Source organism: Sinocyclocheilus grahami, unplaced genomic scaffold, assembly GCF_001515645.1.
Source record: "Sinocyclocheilus grahami isolate Dianchi unplaced genomic scaffold, SAMN03320097.WGS_v1.1 scaffold1160.1, whole genome shotgun sequence".
Classification (NCBI taxonomy): Eukaryota; Metazoa; Chordata; class Actinopteri; order Cypriniformes; family Cyprinidae; genus Sinocyclocheilus; species Sinocyclocheilus grahami.
The window spans coordinates 191465-212507 of NW_015506339.1; the positions used below are offsets into that span (position 1 = coordinate 191465).

At 32.9% G+C, this 21043-nt stretch overlaps 2 protein-coding genes across 2 annotated transcripts in view; one reads left to right on the top strand and one right to left on the bottom strand.

Moving 5' to 3' along the window:
* Positions 1 to 10756: 10756 nt before the first annotated feature.
* On the bottom strand, positions 10757 to 15691 carry LOC107567452 (iron-sulfur cluster co-chaperone protein HscB, mitochondrial-like). The gene is made up of 6 exons (XM_016253133.1): positions 15675 to 15691; positions 15487 to 15583; positions 13156 to 13245; positions 11343 to 11487; positions 11125 to 11172; positions 10757 to 10983 (listed from the first exon to the last, which is right to left on the bottom strand). Exons 1-6 carry the CDS (start codon positions 15689 to 15691, stop codon positions 10889 to 10891), a joined length of 492 nt encoding a protein of 163 aa, XP_016108619.1. The 3' UTR covers positions 10757 to 10888.
* Positions 15692 to 16583: 892 nt separating this feature from the next.
* Positions 16584 to 21043, top strand: part of LOC107567453 (serine/threonine-protein kinase Chk2-like) — a 14203-nt gene continuing 9743 nt past the window's right edge. Inside the window, exons 1-6 of the mRNA XM_016253134.1 lie at positions 16584 to 16733; positions 16991 to 17123; positions 18630 to 18720; positions 18925 to 19021; positions 20658 to 20711; positions 20786 to 20850. Of these exons, the coding sequence (XP_016108620.1) occupies positions 16584 to 16733; positions 16991 to 17123; positions 18630 to 18720; positions 18925 to 19021; positions 20658 to 20711; positions 20786 to 20850 (590 nt within the window). The remainder of the gene's footprint in view (positions 16734 to 16990; positions 17124 to 18629; positions 18721 to 18924; positions 19022 to 20657; positions 20712 to 20785; positions 20851 to 21043) is intronic.

The window sequence follows — 21043 nt, forward strand, 5'->3', positions numbered from 1 at the left end:
CTAAACATACCCCTTGAACGATTTTTTTTAAACGATATCTTTATCGCTATAGTTATCGTCCTTGGTGAGAACGGGCCTCAAGACTAAAAACATGAAGGTTTTCAGTTGGAAAATCTCAAAGATTCAGAAACAACAATCCAGATGTACAATTTTCTTTTAAATCAGCCCTAGTGCAACAGAACAGAAGAGTTAATTTTTTTAAAATTTCAAAGATTTCCCCTCAAAACCTGCGCTCTGGGATCGGGGTACAATATCTCCTATATTTTCAAAAGAATAACTAATCATCTCTATTCTCTCTGATCCTTCCAATACTCCTTGAGGTTTGATGCCCTGCCAACCTTCAATTAAAATCTAGAGCAGCGTCCCCTCGGGCCACGGTCCCCGCTGAGAGGAAGAGCTTTTCTGTCGCACTTCCAGCTATCTGATTCTTCGCCTGAAATATTACAGATATTACAGATAACGTAAACCTCTTTTTGGAGATTGATTTGGTGGACAAGCAAATGTGTTGCTTTGAAACAGCTGTTTTGTGGCATCACTTACAAGGAAACTCCAGAGGATTCAAGATTAATGTTAACAAAGGATGTTACAAAGGTTTGTGTAATCAGTGTCTGTGTCTTGTTTCCCAGTAAAATGATCAAAACATCCTAAAATAGATTTACCCAAGACTCATAATTGTACATGATATAAAGAAAATTATATAAAGAGAATCTTAAACCATTTTAAGGCTGTTTCAGTTTTTTTAAACAGATTAAAAAAAAAAATTTTAAATAGGAAAATTAGTAGGAAAATATTTTTACACACGCATTCACTTAACCAATCGTATATTATTATGTTTTTTTTTTATTGGTCAATATATAAAATAAAAATGAGTACAATTGCATTTGTGAAGTTGAAAACTTATTGAAAAGTCATTGCTTTGTCACAAGTAAAACACTAGTATTACACCAGTGAAACAGGAGTACACATGACCGTGTGCGGAAAGTATGTACATTTTTAGAAGTTTATTTCTAAAATGCATTTGTGTGTGAAAAATGACAGATGTTTATTTTTGTGCGAATATAATGTTTAAACATCAGGTTCCAAGAGCCTAATAATGATCCTAAATATGAATGTTTGTGAACGTTTAGTAATTTCATTTTGTGTTTTTTCTTTTTTTTTCTTTTCTTTTTAACATGTCTATATAGTTTGCATTAATTTGTATTTCTTTTTTAGTTTTAGTTATTCTAGTACATCAAGATAAAATAAATGAAATAAAATTTGTTTTTTAATATTTTATTATAATTCAGTTAAAGTTTATTTTCTAAGTTATTTTAATAAGTAAACTTAACTAAAGTTTAACTAAAATAAAATAAAACATAAAAAAAAACTTAGTTTCATGGTTAACCCTGCTATAAACCATTTATAAAATGTTTATATGCATGTATGTGTGTATGTATACAGACTACCATTCAAAAGTTTGGGATCAGTAAGATTTTTAATGTTCTTTTAAAGATGTTTCTTATGCTCATCAAGGCTGCATTTATTTGACCAAAAATGCAGAAAAAAAAACAGTAACATTGTGAAATATTATTGCAATTTAAAATAAAGTTTTACATTTTAATGCTTTAAAATATAATTTATTTTTGTGATGTAAAGCTGAATTTTTTTCAGCCATTACTCCAGTCTTCAGTGTCACACAAACTGATTTTTGATCAATGCTGAAAACAGTGGTGCTGCTTAATATTTGTTTGGAACCAGTGAAATTTTCTTTGGATTCTATGATGAATAAAAGGTTATTTATTCAATATATAAATCTTTTATAACAATATACACTACCAGTCAAACATTAACTTTGAACAGTGAGATTTGTAATGTTTATTTTAATTTTAAAAAATTCTGCTCACCAAGCCTGCATTTATTTGATCCAAAGTACAGCAGTACAACAGTAAAATTTTGAAATATTTTTACTATTTAAAATAAATGTTTTCTATTGGAATATATTTTAAAATGTAATTTATTCCTGTGATTTCAACACTGAATTTTCAGCATCATTACTCCAGTCTTCAGTGTCACATGATCCTTCAGAAATCATTCTAATATGCTGATTTGCTGCTCAAAAAAAACATTTATTATTATTATGTTGAAAACAGCCGAGTATAATTTATTTTCAGGTTTCTTTGATGAATAGAACGTTCAGAAGAACAGCATTTATCTGAAATAGAAATCTTTTGTAACATTATAAATGTCTTTATCATCACTTTTGATCAATTTAAAGCATCCTTGCTAAATAAAAGTATTAAATTCTATAATTTCTTTCCCCCCAAAAAAATTGTACTGACTCCAAGCTTTTGAATTGTATAGTGTATATGTTACAAAAGCTTTTTATTTCAGATAAATGCTGATCTTTCTATTCATCAAAGAATCCTGAAAAATGATTGATAATAATAATTATAATAAAATGTTTTTTGAACAGAAAATCAGCATATTAGAATGATTTCTGAAGGATCATGTGACACTGAAGACTGGAGTAATTATGCTGAAAATTCAGCTTTGATCAAAGAAATAAATTACATTTAAAAATATATTCAAATAGATAGCAGTTATTTTAAATAGTAAAAATATTTCACAATATTACTGCTTTAACAGAAGAAAATAAAAATCTTACTGTTCAAAAACTTAAGTCTACACTAAAAGTCTACACCATCCCTTTTTTTATCAATTTAACACATCCTTGCTGAATAAAAGTATTAATTTCTTTCAAACTGCCCCAAACATTTAAACTCTAGTGTATATTGTAAATCTTTCCCCATAATTATTAATTGTGATTGCCTATTTTCATAAACAATATTGGATTAATTAAATAACTGGTAATGTGCATTTTATAAATGAAGCCCCAGGTCTGCTAGAATAGGTGAACTTCAATAAATAAGATTCAGTTCAGAGTCAGAACCACATAACTAAAATGAATGCCTTAAATCATGATCATAATTGCTGTCATAATTTCTCACCATAAGGGAATGACTTCATACTATAAAATTAAAATATCCAATTCTTTGATCACACAGTTTTGGAAAGACATGTGAGTGAGCAAATGAAGACATTGATACGGCTGTCAATCCCAAACACTGACTATGCAAATGCAGCCAATAAGGCAGCAGGAAATAACTCTGTAAAATGAAAGGATCTATATATCTTTTCATTGTGGTGTTTTTGAAGCATGAAATCTGGTAGACGGGCTCTGTCATAAGCAAGCAAGTCTTGCGTTTACTGACTTTCTCCTTCCTGGTGGCGTTCCATAAGCAAGCAGTAATCTGCTATGATTTAGTAAATGAGATATGTTGTGTCCAGGTAAGTAATTGACTGGCTTCTTAATGACGCATGTTCTTGAAGAGATTACACACTGTTGGAGAACTGAACTGGAATGTCAAATAGGAAACGATGCTTCCTGAGTCACGCCGTAAGAACTAGCCTACCCACCCACCCAGCGGCTCTCTAACCCTGGCCAGACGTGAACCCTGAAGCAACATTTCCCCTGAAATCCTCCCTGCGATTCTCCTATCATAAGCTCAGAGATGTGCCGCAGTGACGTGAGGGAGCAGCAGGAATATTGTTCACAAAGATTGAGCAGCTCCGAGCTTCCTAGTTCTCAGCTTGAGCAATTCTGGGTGTGATTATATTTAAAATTTCAAGACAAAAAAAGAAATGGCTTCTCATGAGATGACTCCGAACACGGAGTTAATGAGTGCAACAGTATTCAGATTATTTAAAACTGCATTATTAGTATTCTATTCTATTTTCTATGTTTCAACTCATGTTTTTGCTACTGTTCATGAGTCAATCTCACAAAAACTGTCATGAATATGTTTAGGTCACATTTAACCCCAAAATCATAAAAAAAAATAACACACACACACGTTGTAATCAAAGAAAATTGATTCGCTATTCAATAAATGAAAATACTTTTTTTTTTCGTAATGTTTTTTTTGTTGTTGTTTGTTTTTGTGCAATTTCCATATTTTTTTCATTTGGGGTTGTCATTAGATCCTCAATGTATTAGAGTGTTTTTAGTGTAAAACTTTTTTTTTGTAATTTTCATTTTTTTCTCAATAGGTATTGTCATTGGAGTCTTTAAATGTATACATTTTTAAATGTAAAACTATTTTATTTTTATGATTTTCACTTTTTTCAATAGGGATTGTCATTAGATTCTTACTACTGTCATACAGTATTTTTCAATGTTAAACAATTTTTATTTATTTTTTTCCCCACAATTTAAATAGGGACAATAATGGTTATTAGATCCTCATTACTGTTACACAGTATTCTTGATGTGAAACAATTAAATTTTTTTTATTTTATATGAATTATATTTATTTATTTGTAACTTCCATATTTTTTCAACAAATGAAAAAAAATGTGATTCTCGTTACTGTTCTACAGTATTTTAGTATCTAGAATTTAGAATAGATTTGATTAATTTCTTTCTTTTTATTTATTTATAATTTCCTTTTTTTTCCAAAAGGGATTGTCATTAGATTCTCATTACGATAATACATAATTTTTTATTTGAAATTATATATTTATTGTAATTTCCATATTTTTTTCAATAGGTCTTGTCATTAGTTTTCCATTACTACAACACAGTTTTTATTTTTACTTTTTTTTTTTTTGTTTATCACTTTAAATCAACAAAGGCAAAACAACAAATATAACCACTTTACCTTTTTTCACATTTCAGGAATATGAAAATATGCATAACTGATAGGCATTAAAACTGTAAATGTGTTATTAAAAATAGGCTTCATTTCTTAATAAAGTGTAATTTTAGGAGCACAGTGTGACCTAGACATGTTTTCAACAGGTTTTGTGGGATCTAACCTAACATGTGAAGCAGAATATCATATGTTGTTGTTTTTTACTCATTCATCTCGAGTCAAACCGTTCTGGGAAGGATTAAAATAGCAGATCTGCATGCAGTATTAATGACTTAATGAAGAGCATCAGACAGTACGAGTTAAACACTGCTGAGGGTAAATATCTCATTAGCATTTGTAAGGTTACACAAGGAGGATCCTTCAAAGATGAGTAATCATGCAGCACTCTATCTGAACACAGCACACAAACAATCCATGCTGATCATGCTTTAAAATCTAAACTCATATCTGCTTGTCTGGATACTGGTATATTTGGGTTATGCACTTTAGTGAACATACTGACGCTGGAGCCACACGCAGCTCAATCCCAAAAAAAGAACTTAATCAAAAGTGACACTGCAAGCTAACAATGATATATGAGCAGGTCCAGAGGGAATCCACACAATATTCCACATGTGTTGCACTGATTGAGGAAGAAAACCTGGGGAATTGAGTTAGATGTGGTCAAATTTGTTAAACGCTCCTGAGAGTAATCATCTCTGAGGTCAGAAACATTAATGCATCTGTGGATACTTGGTTAACGCATTGGTCCAATTGTGATACATTTTTAACAAGATGTTACCTACAAATGTCTGTGCCATTAAACCGGATGCATTTCCGGTATGTCATGTCATCTGATGACTAACTTTAACTATCGCATCACCATGATCGTAGATTACCTGAAAGAAAAAAAGAGTGTATGCAAAAGAGAGAGAGCACTTAAAGGGATAGTTCACCCAATAGTTTTGGATAGGATAGTTTTGTCATCTACTATACAATGGAAGTCAATGGCTCCCATCAGCTGTTTGGATACCAATATGCTTCAAAATAACCGAAAAGGACTTAGGGCCAAGCAATAATAAAAAAAATGAAACCATCTCGAGATTAAAGTCATTATAATACGAGATTAAACTCATTTAAAAAATTTTGAAATAAAATGTTGAGAATAAAGTCATTACATTATGAGAAAAAAGTCATTACATTTCAAGAAAAATGACGAAATAAAATGTTGAGAATAAAGTCATTACATTACGAGAAAAAAGTTGTAAAATGTAGAGAAAAAAATGTCGAGATAAAATGTTGAGAATAAAGTCATTTACGAGAAAAAATTGTTGTGTTTCAAGAAAAAAAGTCATTAAATTTAGAGAAAAAAGTCGTGAATAAACACACTCGTGTCATTCATTTAATCTCGTTGGACAGAGTCAAATCATGTCAGCAGTGGCGTAGGTTGCAGAGTAATGCGCGGGGATGTAGCGTGTGATGCGATCGACTAGGGTTCATAACCATCTTTAGCCGAACTCGCTTTTCTGCCTTTTCTCATCCCATATCACATATCACTTATCACGCACGGACGGACGGACGGACGGACGGACGGACAGGTAGATAGATAGATAGATAGATAGATAGATAGATAGATAGATAGATAGATAGATAGATAGGCCAATGGTTGACACTGTACTCTTAAAAATAAAGCTTCGTTTTTGGTATCAGTGGTTCCATGAAGAACCTTTAACATTGATGGAACTTTTCTACTAAACAAAAGATTGTACATAACGGAAAAAGGTTCTTCAGATTATTAAAATATTCTTTAAACTAACAAAAAAATTGTCCTTTAAAGAACTGTTCACTTAACGGTTCTTTGGGAAACCAAAAATTGGTTCTTCTTTGGCATCGCTGTGAAAGCCCCTTCTGGAATCTTTATTTTTAAGAATGTAGTTGAGCAAAAACACTTCACCTTTAAACCTTTTAAACTCACCCTCATTTAAGAGCATGCGTTCTTGCCCATTTTCTTTAACACTAGTTTCCCCACCAGTGAAGGTTTATCTTATTTTCCTCTTCCCAGATGCACCCTCTATTTTTCACATATCCTTTTTTTCTTTCAAACCCAATTTCAGAGTGTATGCGGAGACAGCTTCAGAACTGGTCGATCATGTTTTCCCATTAATTTGGCAGAGCTGGAGACGCCTTCCGATTACAGAATGAATAATAATCAGATTGCCACATTTTCCCTTCCTTCCTCTCTCTGTGGTTTAATTCACATGTATTAAGGAAATATCGTCTCCTGCGATGAAGACTTAGAAACGTGACGCTGTCGTTCTTGACTTAATAAACAAACAAGTCAAGTCCTGTTTTCAGCGGGACGTCCACAAGGCAATGCTCCAGTGGCGTTACATGGATTTAAACTGAAGATTAAATGCAAACTGGCATGTCTAAGCTGTTTTTCTAACCTCCAATGAATTTTCTGTCCTCGTTTCTTTGCCTTTGAGATGAGATGATGCAGCTGAAGTTTCACTTTATAATGATCATTTCTACAGTGGCAGCTTAGACAAAGCTGGGTTCAAAACTGCAAAGTCACCGTGATCTAAATGGGCTTTGTTTGGACACCAAAAAAGTCAGTGGTCCTCGAATTTGCAAATTATGCCGCCGCTTTGCTACAGTGGTTGCTAGGGCATTTCTATGCAGTTGCGACTAGCTGGCATTGTTCTTAGTCATAACTTATTCCTAAACTTTTGTCTATGCACTAAAAATATTGTTAAATTTACAGGAAAAAATGGGAACTGTGTTTTCCAGAAATTCTTAGTAAAAAAATCTGGCAACAATATCCAGTATTACGGGATGGCATATTGGTACCTATATTTTGGGATTTGAACTTTTCACTTTGTATTCTTTTTTTTATTTTTTATTAAAGTATTAAAATGTAGTGCATAATAGCACCATTTGTTCATTGGCCCAGGGTTAAGATTTTTAACTAAAACTATTAAAAATATTTTTTGTCAATTGAAATGAAATAAAATAAAATATAAATAGACCACAAAATTCAACTAAACAAAGCTTTAGCTTTACAGTAATTAAAACATTTTTAACTGAAAGAAAGCTAAAATAAAATATAAACAAAAAGAAAAAATAAGCTAAACAAAATTAACTGAAATAAGTTTAACCTGAATCAGCAAAATTATGGAAATAAAATAAAAATGAAATAAAAACAAACTAAACCTAAATGTTAAATAAATAAATAATATGCATAATCCGATATTATGTGATAGCATATTGGTGCCTGTATATTTTACTACTTATAACTTAGAATATTTAATTAAGTGATATATCATATAATATAAATATAATCTTGAACTACCAAAATCTGTATTATACCTTAAAATAATACCTTAAAAAAACACCCTAATGCACATTACTGATAACAAAAATGAGAAGCAAAATTATGTCATATGTGAATTATAATTATATCTGATGTGTCACATAGGAACATGATATAGTATTATATGGAATTATATAGTCATTCAGTTTTATTTGCAAAAAAAAAAAATTTGACAGTATTTTTACTGTAAAATTACATATAATGTGATGTTAAAGTTGAACCATTTACAATTTGTCACTGTATATATGGTAATGTGACTAATGTAATGTGCATTTTTTATAGTCTTTTATATGTGAATCATATCTCATGTGTCATGTAAGGAAATGTCATTTTCCTATTTTCACCACAAAGAAAGAAAGAAAGAAAGAAAGAAAGGTATTTTACCATAAAATTATATGTAATGCAATGTTAAACCATCTACAGTTTTCATAGTATATATCGTTTTCTGTAAAAATTACAAACATTTTTAGTGTATGGGTTCAAGTCCTTTCTCAAGTCCGTCGTCAGCCAAGTGAAGCTTAGAAGTACGATCAATTTGAAAATGATTTCTCAACAAGCTTCAGTGATTTGAGGCATCATTCATGTACAACCCACAAAACCAGAAGTGTGAGCAATAGTGAAATGTGACTTAGTGAACACAACTAATCAACTGTGTGCAATCACTGACTGTGAAGATTTGTAACCGATTTTCCATCATAAGAGAACTAAAAACCATGCATTTCTATACAGATTTAAATCAAAGTGTCAAAACAAAGTAATTTAAGATCTACCCAAATGATGCTCTTCATACATAAGAATATATAACATGCATTTCATAAACACGACTTACAGCCGTTGAGGGGGGGTTTCTACAGTCTCCATAGTGAGGTGACATGCTTCCCCCTACAGCTCAGCGGAGGCATTTTCAGCTCCAGCATGCACACACCTTGATCCTGTCTCCCTGACGCTGCCTTTCACACAAACACACACATTCATAAATCCAGAATCGATAAGTGTGCTATGATGTAATTTAATTCATACCACACCATAAGCGACTGTACAAACTGACGCAATAAAGAAATTTTGTCAAAGTGCTATCTAATAAGAGACTGTGTGTCCAAAGTAATGCCATCATCTAGCACAAATCCAGCTCCAATTACAATTTAATGAATCAGCCCACATTAGAGAGAATAAGACGCATTCATCACAAAGCGCACCGCAGAGATTGCAAGTCTAGTAGTAGCATTAAAGTTTAAAACGGGGATCTGGCTAAATGAATCTTGTTGTCTTGCACAGTTTTGTTTTATAACTAGAGTTTCATCATTTTGCGGGTTTCCTGTTTTCTCTGTTCTCCCAAAAGGCCAGACCTAAATAAACGTGGCATCAGCCAATCACAGTTTGACACTGAACGCAGAAGTATTGTCTTGGGAAAGTCACACATAGTTTATGAAACGACATCTAAAAGATTATTTGCATGTGTTATCAGCAGCGTTTGCTAATGCAAGCATCACAATTATTATTGCTCACACTTAGGATTGAGTTTTGAACTAACTAATAACCTAATAATTTATTACAATTATTCAAATTAAAGAATTCAAATTTAGTGCACATGAGCACAATTTGTGCAACAGCATAGGATTATCATTGTTAACTATATATGCATACATACATATATATATGTATCAGTGTTGTTAACTGAAATAAAATCTAAATATTAGATACAAAAAGTTAAACTAAACAAGACTTTACAGTATTAAAACATTTTTGTTAATTGAACTATAGCTGAAATAAAATATCAGTATTATATATAAAAATAAAATAAAACAGAACTTAACTGTACTTTTAAGTTTAACTTAAATAAGTTGATTCATCAAAATTACTAACTGGAACTAAACTAATACTGAACTAAAACTAAAACTGAAATAATGAAATTTAATATTACACGAAAAAATTCAACTACACAACTTATTAGTATTTTAGTATTTTAACTTTGAAACAAAGCTAACATTTTTTTTCTTTTAGCTATGCTGCAACTCTGGTTTTAAGTTGAACTTAGTAACTGAAATAAGTTTAAGTTGAACCATCAAAATTACTAAAATGGAAATAAATAAACCTAAACTGAACTAAAACAAAGTAAAATAAAAATAAATTCAATCAAAATAGTAATAAAATAATGGAATATAAATATTACATGACAAAATGAATCTAAACAAACTTAACTATATTAAATATTATATTTTTGTTCATTGAAATAGAGCTGAGATAAACTAAAATAAAATATTACATAAAAATACTTAAGCTGAATCACCATAAGTAATAACTGAAAATCAAATAAATCTGAACTAAATAACTAAAACTAAACTATAACTGAGAATAAATAAATTAATTAAACCTAAACAGTAAAATAAATAAATAAATAAAATTAATTAATTAAAAACTAAAACAGAAAATATTCAAATTACTTCTAAATATTAAATACATATTAAATAAAAAAATGAAATCATGCATCTTGGTCGAAAGGTGTGCTGTTACTCATGTAAGCCAAAACATGCACAAAAAAAATCTATTTAAGTTAGATTGCCGGATACACCAGAGTCATACAGTATCAACAGACCATAATACTTTGTGCTCTTTTGAATTAGTCCGGTAAGAAATAACCCAAAAACCCTAACAATGTCATAGCAACCAATGACAACACTGTACACATGTAAGCATTGCTTTTGACAAAAGATTAAAATAATGTACTTTATTTAGATACCAACAATAATCCAACAAATACACACCATTAACAATAACTATACTACTATAAAAACTTCAGAGCACAAGCGTGAATCTTTCACTGAGCTGGACTACAATTTTCCCCTCAGCAACCCTCTGTAATTCTGTCTTTTACCTTCTCCTCTATATTTGTGAAGTACTTCATTTGGGCCAGGAGCTCTTTGGCGGTCAGCAGATCCCCTGTGAAAAGAGACTCGTGAGGCAAACACAAAAACAGCTGTTTTCCACTCGCATCCCATGGAAATGTGCATGCAACCGGCCTTGGTGCTGAATTTCTGTCAAATTTGGGAGATCGTGAGGAGGAGAAAGAGAGAAAAATACCTTTGTTCAGAGATGAATTCATCCGTTCAGTCAAGTCTTTCAGTTTCTCTGGTGAAAGGAAGTAAAATACAGTATATCAACAGGACCTTGAACTTTCTGATGGAATGAATCTAGGGCCACAAACGGTCACATCAATAAGCTGCGAGCGACATGAGTGGGTGCAGAGCAATATTTCAACAATCACTTCCAGTTGGAGCTTTTCTTTCAGGCCTACACACCTCGCACAGACCGCCCGATAGTGCTGACCTCATCTTGGCTCCGCGTCTCTGCGAGGCTCTCATTGATCTCCAGGACCTCTAGGAGAAACGCGGGGTCCGCGGCGGCATCCGTTCCTTCCTCCAGCAAAACCCCTCGCAGCTCCAGCTACAGCAGAACATGCAGGTTACACAGGGTAAGCAGCTACTAAAACAGAACTCTGTAACTTTCAGTAGTCATAGATCAGTTAAAGTGCCTATTTTTAAAGTTAGCGCCCACAGATAAACTTAACCTATTTTTCTATACATGTCAAAGTGTAAAAATACAGAACATGGCAACAGCTGATATACTGTACATAATATCTATTTGGGCAGTTAAAGATTTCTGAATGTTACTTTATTTGATTCTAGATTGCTAAATCATTTGCACTGCAAGAGCTCACTTCCATTTTTCTTCATAATTTTAGCTGAATGTATTTTAATAATCTGGTGAGAATGTGATTTTTAAAAAATGTTTTCTATTTTAATATATTTAAAATTGTATTTGTTCATATATTTTATTTTTTATTTATTTTTGTATTGTGCATTTTATTTCTTTTATACGTTTTATTTATTTCTGTGATGCAAAGCTGAATTTTCAGCATTATTACTCCAGTTTTCAGTGTCACATGATCCTTCAGAAATCATTATAATATGCTCATTTGGTCCTTATTATTACTTTTTTTTTTTTTTCAAGGTTGAAAGCAGTTTTCCTGCTAAAATTTTTGTGGAATATTTTTGTTGATACACTACCATTCAAAAGTTTGGAGTAAGTCAAATTAAAAAAATTTAAAAATTTAAATTTTGGATGCATTAAATTTATTAAAAGTTACAGTAAACACCTTTATAATATTACAAAAGATTTATATTTTAAATGTACTTCTTTGTGAAATGTCTTTTTACTGTTTTGTACTGTAAAGTATATGGTAATTCACAGATTGTATTTGCTAAAAAACATAATTTTGACAATATTTCATAGTAAAATGACATTTAATGCATGTTAAGCCTTTTAACTGAATGTTAACTTACAATCCAAAAAAATGCTGGGTGTTTTGACCCAGCGTTTTGGGTAGTTTTATTTAACTCTATTGTTCAAAAATTACTATATGGCTGTCTTAAAATGAAACCAAAATATGTTGTAAATTAAAAATAAGACACATAATTACTAGAGGCATCAGCAATAATCAAAACATGAACATTTATTAATAAGCAATTTAAAAAATAATATTATTTAATTACTATTTATTCAACTTATTAATAATTGTTCATTTCCAACCTAATTTGGGTTCATTTTAAGCAAGAAATATAGCAATTTTTAAGCAATAGTTGAGTTAAATAAAACTACCCAGAAGGCTGGGTTAAACATTTAACCCAACCGCTGGGTCAAAACAACCCAATTGGAGTGCTGGCATGTTTTTAACCCAGCATTTTTAGATTGCAAATTAACTTACCATATACAGTTAAAATTTGATTTGTAAAAGTTTTAAGACATGTAGTGTTAATGTGGGGTGTAGTTAAAAGGTTTTGACTTCATTTTTCGTAAAAAATTACATTTCCTGACATTTTTAGTCTTGTTTTATTATATAAAAACATATTTTTGTGAAATGTCCTATTTTAATGTGTTGGTGCTTCTTTCTTTAAACGTGCATGGTACTTCATTCGATATTCTGTCTGATATATAATGCACATACCGTCTTTAAATTTTAGTGTGGCTTATGCGTCCAAAGTTTTCTGGGGTCACTGTATAAAACCTACAGCTGCCATATGCACAACAAATATTTACTAAACACATAATTACCATGTAGACGGCCCGACTCAGAGGTTTCTGCAGCGTTCTGTAGGCATTGTTCACCAGAGCTGATTGTTCTTCTGAATATTCCTGCTCTTTCTGTAAATAGGATCAGACCACAAAGTCATTCCAAATTAAAGTCATTCTTCTCACGGGCTACAAAAACAATTTCAACAGCCCCTAAAGGCACAAATCGCACAAAGCTCCAAAGCATAAAGCAACCTGAAGAATACTGTGATTGTGGTTTTATGAAGTAACAAAAGAAGTGTTATACAAAAAGAGTCTTACTCTGCCCAAGTTTTCTAACTTTTCCAAACGTTATATAATTACGTACTGTCGTCACATTTATTTTAAGATATCATGACATGTTCTTTGTTTGTGGTAAGGAATTCCTCTTGGGAATGAGCAGAATCGTCAAAAAAAAACGAAACCCCAGCAATGCTGATAATTGCGTCGGGTTTTTTTCCCTGAAGGATCTGGCTGTGTGGGTGGACGCAGAGGGTCTGAGCTATGATGGGAGGCGTCAGGTGGAATAAGAGGTGAGAAAGCACAGAAATGACTTGCAGAGGAGAAACATTTTCAGCTGTCAGAGTTGCCAAAGCCTAGAGATTCAACATCTGGCATGCTGTTGCTGTCAGGAAACCCAATTGGTCTCGCAAAGCATGAACCAATCACCAAAGAACTGTCTGCTGCCTTATAGGAACGATGATAAGCTGCATACCCTTTACCTGAGCATCTAAATAGATATGGACATGGGATACTGAGAGTGTGCTACTACAAAGTTTGATATATAATGCAAAGCAAAAGGGTTAGAAGGTGAATCTGAAATAACAAAACGGTCAAGAATATGTAACACTGAGTCACATGTCACAACAAAATAAAAATAAAAAAATTATAATTATTATTTATAAATAATATAAATAGTTTCCTCATAGTGGTCATTACTAATTGTATGCCAATTTAAATAATTAAAAATGTTTTTCAAAATAATGGAAATGACAAAAAAGCATATGTGTTTGTGTGTACAATGCAGTAAAAAGATGTAAAACATTAATACTGTAAAATTTTATAACAATTCAAAATAGCTGTTTTCTATTTTATTATACATTTTAACACGTAATTTATTTATGTGACTGCAACGTTTGGTTTCTGGCAGAATTTTCAATAAATATTTAATTATTATCAACGTTGAAAACAGTTGTGCTGTTTAATATTTCTGTGTGAATTGTGATACATTTTTTTAATCAGGGTTCAGAGTTTTGTAATTTATTTGTAATAGAAATCTTTTGTAGCAACTGAATGAGTCCTTGCGTTAAATATATAAATAATATAAAATAAAAAACCTTACTGGTCCCAAACGTTCAAGCAATAAAATGTCTGTGTAGGCCTATATGTATTTGTTTGTGTTTGTTTGTTTGTTTGTTTGTGTGTGTGTGTGTGTGTGTGTGTGTGTGTGTACTGGTTTATTTATCCTGGTGGGGACTTAAACCTGAATACACACAGACTAATGGGGACTCGTGTCACGGTGGGGACCTAAATTGAGGTCCCCACGGGTACAAAAGCTTATAAATCACACAGAATGAGTTTTTTTGAGAAAGTAAAAATGCAGAAAGTTTCCTTGTGTGTGTGTGTGTGTGTGTGTGTGTGTGTGTGTGTTCGCGTGTACTGGTTTATATATCCTCGTGGGGACTTAAACCTGACTACACACAGACTCATGGGGACTCGTGTCACGGTGGGGACCTAAATTGTGGTCCCCACGGGTACAAAAGCTTATAAATCATACAGAATTACGTTTTAAAAATGCAGAAAGTTTCCTGTATTTCACAAAAACAAACCTGTGTGTGTGTGTGTGTGTGTGTGTGTGTATTATACCTAAATATGAAATTCACCCTGGAAGACAAAACCTTGGGAAACAAACTTACATACTTTCTATCTTTATTCTTCTGTATATTGTTGGTAACGAACAATGAAGTTTGTAATACAAACTATTCAAAATATATTCTTAGAAAAATGTGCAAAAAAATATATAAAACAAGAACTAGTGCTCTTAAAGATTTACAATTTAGCCATAATATTTTGCTATCCCTTTAATTTACATTTTGAACTCATATTATAGATGAAAACGAAAGTCCATCAAGTAAATCACTAATATTTGCTCATAACTGGTATGGCCACCATATACTTTGCATTCCTACAGTATCTTTCAGCGCTGTTATGCGATATAAAACCAAACCAATAAACTGCATCTCAAAATAAATGCTCGTCCACTCAACATCACACTGTTAATAGTGCTGTGTGAAGTATGGAATATAACAAATTTTGTTTAATATAGTCCATTACCGATGATTTCTGGCTGAAGTTGTCAGGATGGAGAGATCTTTGCAGCTCCACATATCTTTTCTGAAGTCTCTGGGTGTCCAAAGAAAATGTGTGTTCACTGAGGAAAGATCAACATATTCAGTTACATATATGTTATAATGTGATTATGAACTACTTTAAGTTGAAAGCTGAAAGATATATAGTAAAACTGTATCTGTCTGATCATGTAACAACTACTGTATCATATATACTGTATATATTAACAATGTGCTGGCGTCTAAGTAAATAAAGTAAGGAAGGAATACAACTTTTTGGAAGCTCAGGACCAAGAAGCCAGAAAATATTATCCGTGAATCCATAAATGATGCGTTCATAACAATAACAGCGATCTTTAAACTATACCTCCTCTTAAAGGGGTCATATGATGCTTTTTTAAAGATCATTATTTTGTGTATTTGGTGTAACAGAATATGTTGACATGCTTTAATGTTCAAAAAACACATTATTTTTTAAATACTGTACATTATTGTAGGTCCTCTATGCCCCGCCTCTCTCAAACTCTTCATTTTCTACAAAGTCCCTCCTTCCGACAAGCGCAGTCTGCTCTGATTGGCCAGCTGACCCAGTGCATTGTGATTGGCCGAACACCGCAAGCACTCGTCGGAAATGTAACGCCCCTTACCATAATCGCGAGCTTCAGCTTTCAAAATAAATGTAAAGACAGTAAATAATGTCATTAGTTTTACCATCAGTTCAAGCCCGAAAGGGGAACAGAGTCGCGTGACAGACACAGTGATGAAGCTGGTATGTGTTTGCAGTACACAAGCCACGGTTAAGACAGCCTCTCGCACTCAGTAATATTATTATGTGCTTTAGTCATTTTTATTAGTTTTTGTTTTAAATCTATTTAGCTTTAATGCTTTTTTTATTATTATTAGTTCTTCAGCTTAAACTGCTTTTATTTCAGTTAGTAGTCAACAAGTAGGCAACATTTCTCATTTTTATGTAGGTTTAGTAAGTTTAGGTTTTCATCTAATATTTCAAAATTTTATTTCAAGTTTATTTCAACCAACGAAGATAATATTTAACAGGTTTATTTAACAATAACAGTACTCAATATGGCTTTTTTTTTATGTTTTCCAGATTGTGTCGAAAACCAGTATGTCTTTGGAAGGGACGGCGCATGCGATTACACTTTCACCAACCCCATTGTAACACAGTCAACACATTTCAAGGCGTACAGCAAGAAGCACTTTAGGATTTTTAGGGTAAGACCAACATTGAGTTGCTCTTCGTAAAACTAGTTTTTATCAAATAAAACATCAGATGTTTTCTTTTTGTAATTTTAATTTTTTTTTCTCATTAAAAAAAAGTTTTCATTTTAAATATAAATAATTGAACAGTATATCCATAACCTCCCTGTTATGAGGCAATGTCACTCTCTGAACACATTAATCATGGCTGACTGTGAAAAGCACATTTCTACATCAGGTCTAACTCGGTTTTACTTTTACTTCTGTTTCAGGATGAGAATCTCGTCTACCTCGAGGACCTCAGTGGTAATGGCACATGGGTGGACGAAGAGAAAATAGGAAACGGGAATCAAGGACTTCTTAGCAATAACTCTGTTATTGCCCTTGCAGAACAAAAACATCAAGGTTAGTCATCTAGGTGACATTTTTTCAGGAGTTTCTGAAATGTAAACTACAGTTCATACAATAAATCACCTGAAAATGATCATTGTGACGTTATTTTTGCATACAAATGAAAGAATATAGTGTCTAGCGTAGGGCTGGGCAATATAGCTAAAAAATGTATCAACGATATAATGTTTCATATTGTTCGGTATGGATAATTATTGACATTTTTTATAACCCTTTTTAAAACAGAGCAATATAATTTATTTATTTTTTAATTTAACCACTGTATTTTTGATTTACCCAATTTATTAAGACGACAAATATTTTTTTGTTTTGTTTTAACAGTCAAACACAAAATTAAATGTAAACAAATATCTCCTTTCTTATGTTTTATATGCGGATTAAGTCTTAAACGGGTCATATGATGCTTTTTTAAAGATCATTATTTGGTGTATTTGGTGTAACAGAATATGTTGACATGCTTTAATGTTCAAAAAACACATTCTTTTTCAAATACTGTACATTATTGTAAGTCCTCTATGCCCCGCCTCTCTCAAACGCTTCGTTTTCTACAAAGTCCTTTCTTCCGACAAGCGCAGTCTGCTCTGCTCTGATTGGCCAGCTGACCCAGTGCATTGTGATTGGCCGAACACCGCAAGCACTCGTTGGAAATGTAATGCCCCTTACCATAATCGCGAGCTTCATCTTTAAAAATAAATGTGAAGAAAAGTAAATAATGTCATTAGTTTTACCATCAGTTCAAGCCTGAAAGGGGAACAGAGTCTCGTGACAGACACAGTGATGAAGCTGGTATGTGTTTGCAGTACACAAGCCACATTGATCTGCTAACCGTTATGCTCACGTGTCGTCTGATAATAATAGCTTTTAGCCTACTGATTGCCACCATTGATGGACAAATGTTTTTAATAATATGAATATCTGTATGACCGCAGTTCTTCCCTGCTGTACCAAATATCTATACTTTTCAAATTATCATATCGAAGTTAGAAATTCAAATATTACAAAATTAATTTTGTAGGGTGCCACAAATTTGTCACAAATTTACAAAGGACTAAAGAAAGGTTGGGAAACACTGGGCTAGACTAACAAAACATTAAAATGCAACAACGTCACTTACATCATTATCACCGCATCTCGTGTGCCACTGATAAGGGTCCCGGAAGCACACATAACATTCGATTGCACCGTTTTTGCATTCAAATGCAATTTTTATTATTTTTTTAATTCGACTAACATTCATTCTTTATTCACAATCTCCTCATCACAGACAGGCACAGCACTCATTTCAGCATTTGTTCGTGTGCTGTCTGCGTCCCTCATAGCACGTGCCTATATCGTGCACGATATCGAAAATTTTTTCTATCGTTATCGAAGAAGGTGTACCGTTTGATAAATACGATACCGTTTTATCGCCCAGGCCTAGTCTAACGGCTTTCAAGGTCTAAAAGGACAAAAAAAATTGTAGCTCTGAACTCTAATTTGATTGGTTCTTTTTTTCCACAGTTTTTATGTTCATCGATAAGATGGGGGACAATCAACCAAACCTTCCTTTAGAGTTCAGCAAAAAATATCACATAGCACAAAAGATTGCAACGTAAGTGAACTTCTCATTTTCAGAAACCTTCAGAATATCATTACTGAGTTACTCTAAGCTTCATTATGCGTTTATGGTCCTAGCAGATATTTCTTACCACACTGATGCTTCCTGCACAATATTGTTGTATTTGATTATTGTGTACATTTGTTTTTGCAGTTTATTGTACTTAGCCCAAAAACCTCTGTTTGTGTTTTCTGACAGAGGCGTCTGTGGTGAAGTTAAGCTTGCCATTGAAAAGGAAACCTGTAAAAAAGTTGCTCTGAAAACTATAAACAAACACGACTTCCCATCAATAGGGGTAAGAAATGGGTGCATGTATAGATTATTATGAAATATGCATAGTGCTGCTTATGATACACATCGTTTCATACTGTTTATAATACTTTAATGCCTTATAGTCCACATTGAGCAGTGCAAAAAGATATTTAGCAATGATATTAAAGATCAGCCAGTTTATTTTAACCTGAATTTATTGTATAAACAGTAATATTGTGAAGTATATTATTACAATTTAAAATGACTGCTTTCTGTTTTGATATATTAAAATGTAATTTATTCCTTCGATCAAAGCTGAATTTTCAGCATCATTACTAGGTATCACATGAGCCTTCAGGAATCAGTCTAATATGCTGATTTGCTGCTCTTGAAAACAGTTTTTTAATACTTTTCTGGAAACTGATACTTTTTTTTATCAATTGAATCAGTCCTCGCTGGTTAATACAATTTTCAAATAATGCTACATCTGCCCTTTGTTGTTTATGAAGAGAATTTGCAAGAGCTGACTTCAGTCCGCACGCTGAACAACAAAACTCTGCTGTTTCAGCGATGACTCATCTGAACGTCTCTGATTGGCCATTGCATTCATAAGCTCAACATAATCGTGTGTGATTGGTTATAACGCCAACACTGTAAAAACGTGGAAAAATAAATATAATGGAACAAATAAGCCCTAATATTAATTAGTTTTACTAGCCTTATAATAATCGGACTAACCTCTGATAATATCTCTGACTATCGTCGATACACGATACTATCGTCTATAGGCACAACCCTAATTTGAAGGTAATCATTTGTTTTTGCTGCGATACTTGGGGTGCTTTCACACCTGGCCTGTTGTTTCGGAACCTGGTGCGTTTCCCCCCCTTAGCTCGGTTCGTTAGGGCATATGTGAACACCGCAATCGTGCTCGGATCCGCGCCAAAACAATCGGTCCGAGATCGCCTGAACGAGGTGGTCTCGGCTCGATTGAAAACGAACTCTGGTTCGGTTGTAGTGAGAAAGCAATCCGATCTAACGGACCAACGAACCAGGCTATATCACAATGTATGATGGGTAATTACGTAAATTCCGTGAAAAGCATTAGCTTTGTTGTTTTGCTAATACCTCCAAATGAACCTGTGAATGTCTGTGGGTGAGCACGTCTTCGCCCAAATGAAAGCGCACTTTTTCATTTTATAATGCCCTCTTATTGCGCTTCTTCGTAGTAGGTGCATTTTAAAAAAAAATTCCCGATGAATCCTGGACTCCAGAATTAATATAACTGACGGATGACAGCCTTGACAGCTAAGTGGAATCCCGGAAAATAAACCATGGAACTTTGACCAATGAGAGAACAGTTTACTCGCGCGTGACTTGTATTAACAAATTTGGCCCGTTTCCAAACTTTGCCGTGTGAAAGCGAACCACACCAAGAATAAAAAGCAACATTGTAATAATTTAAATCCCTGTTTCGGAACAAAGCAATCGATCAACAGGTGTGAAAGTTGTTTTCAATTTAGAAAATATTAGTGTTGTGTGAGACCTATTTCATGAGAATTACTATTAGGTGATGTGTATCCATTAAAAAAGGACGTATAATGCTTTAGGATTTTGTCCGTACACACTAATGTTTAAAATGACTCATACCTGATTCATTTTGTGTTTGTGTTCTACAGACGGCCACACGAAATGCAGAACGGGAAATTGAAATTTTAAAGAAAATTGATCATGTAAGTCATGAATGAGTCTTTAAATGCTACAGAGCTATAGATAAAACATCTCATCGTATTTCTCGTCCCTGCAGCCGTGCCTGATCAAGACAGAAGATTTCTACCAGACAGAAGATTCTTACTACATTGTTTTGGAGTAGTAAGTTCCTGTGGCGTTTTGTTGGAGAATAGTTAGCAACATGAACTCGCAGGCCGAATTAACTTGGGTACAGATTATTTCTATCTGTATTTGTATTTTTAGATCCTTTAAAGAAAAGTTGCCGTGAGTTGCTAGACAAGGAAGCACTGCATATTCTTACCTGTTCTACACAATTGTCAGTCTTTTTTTTTTT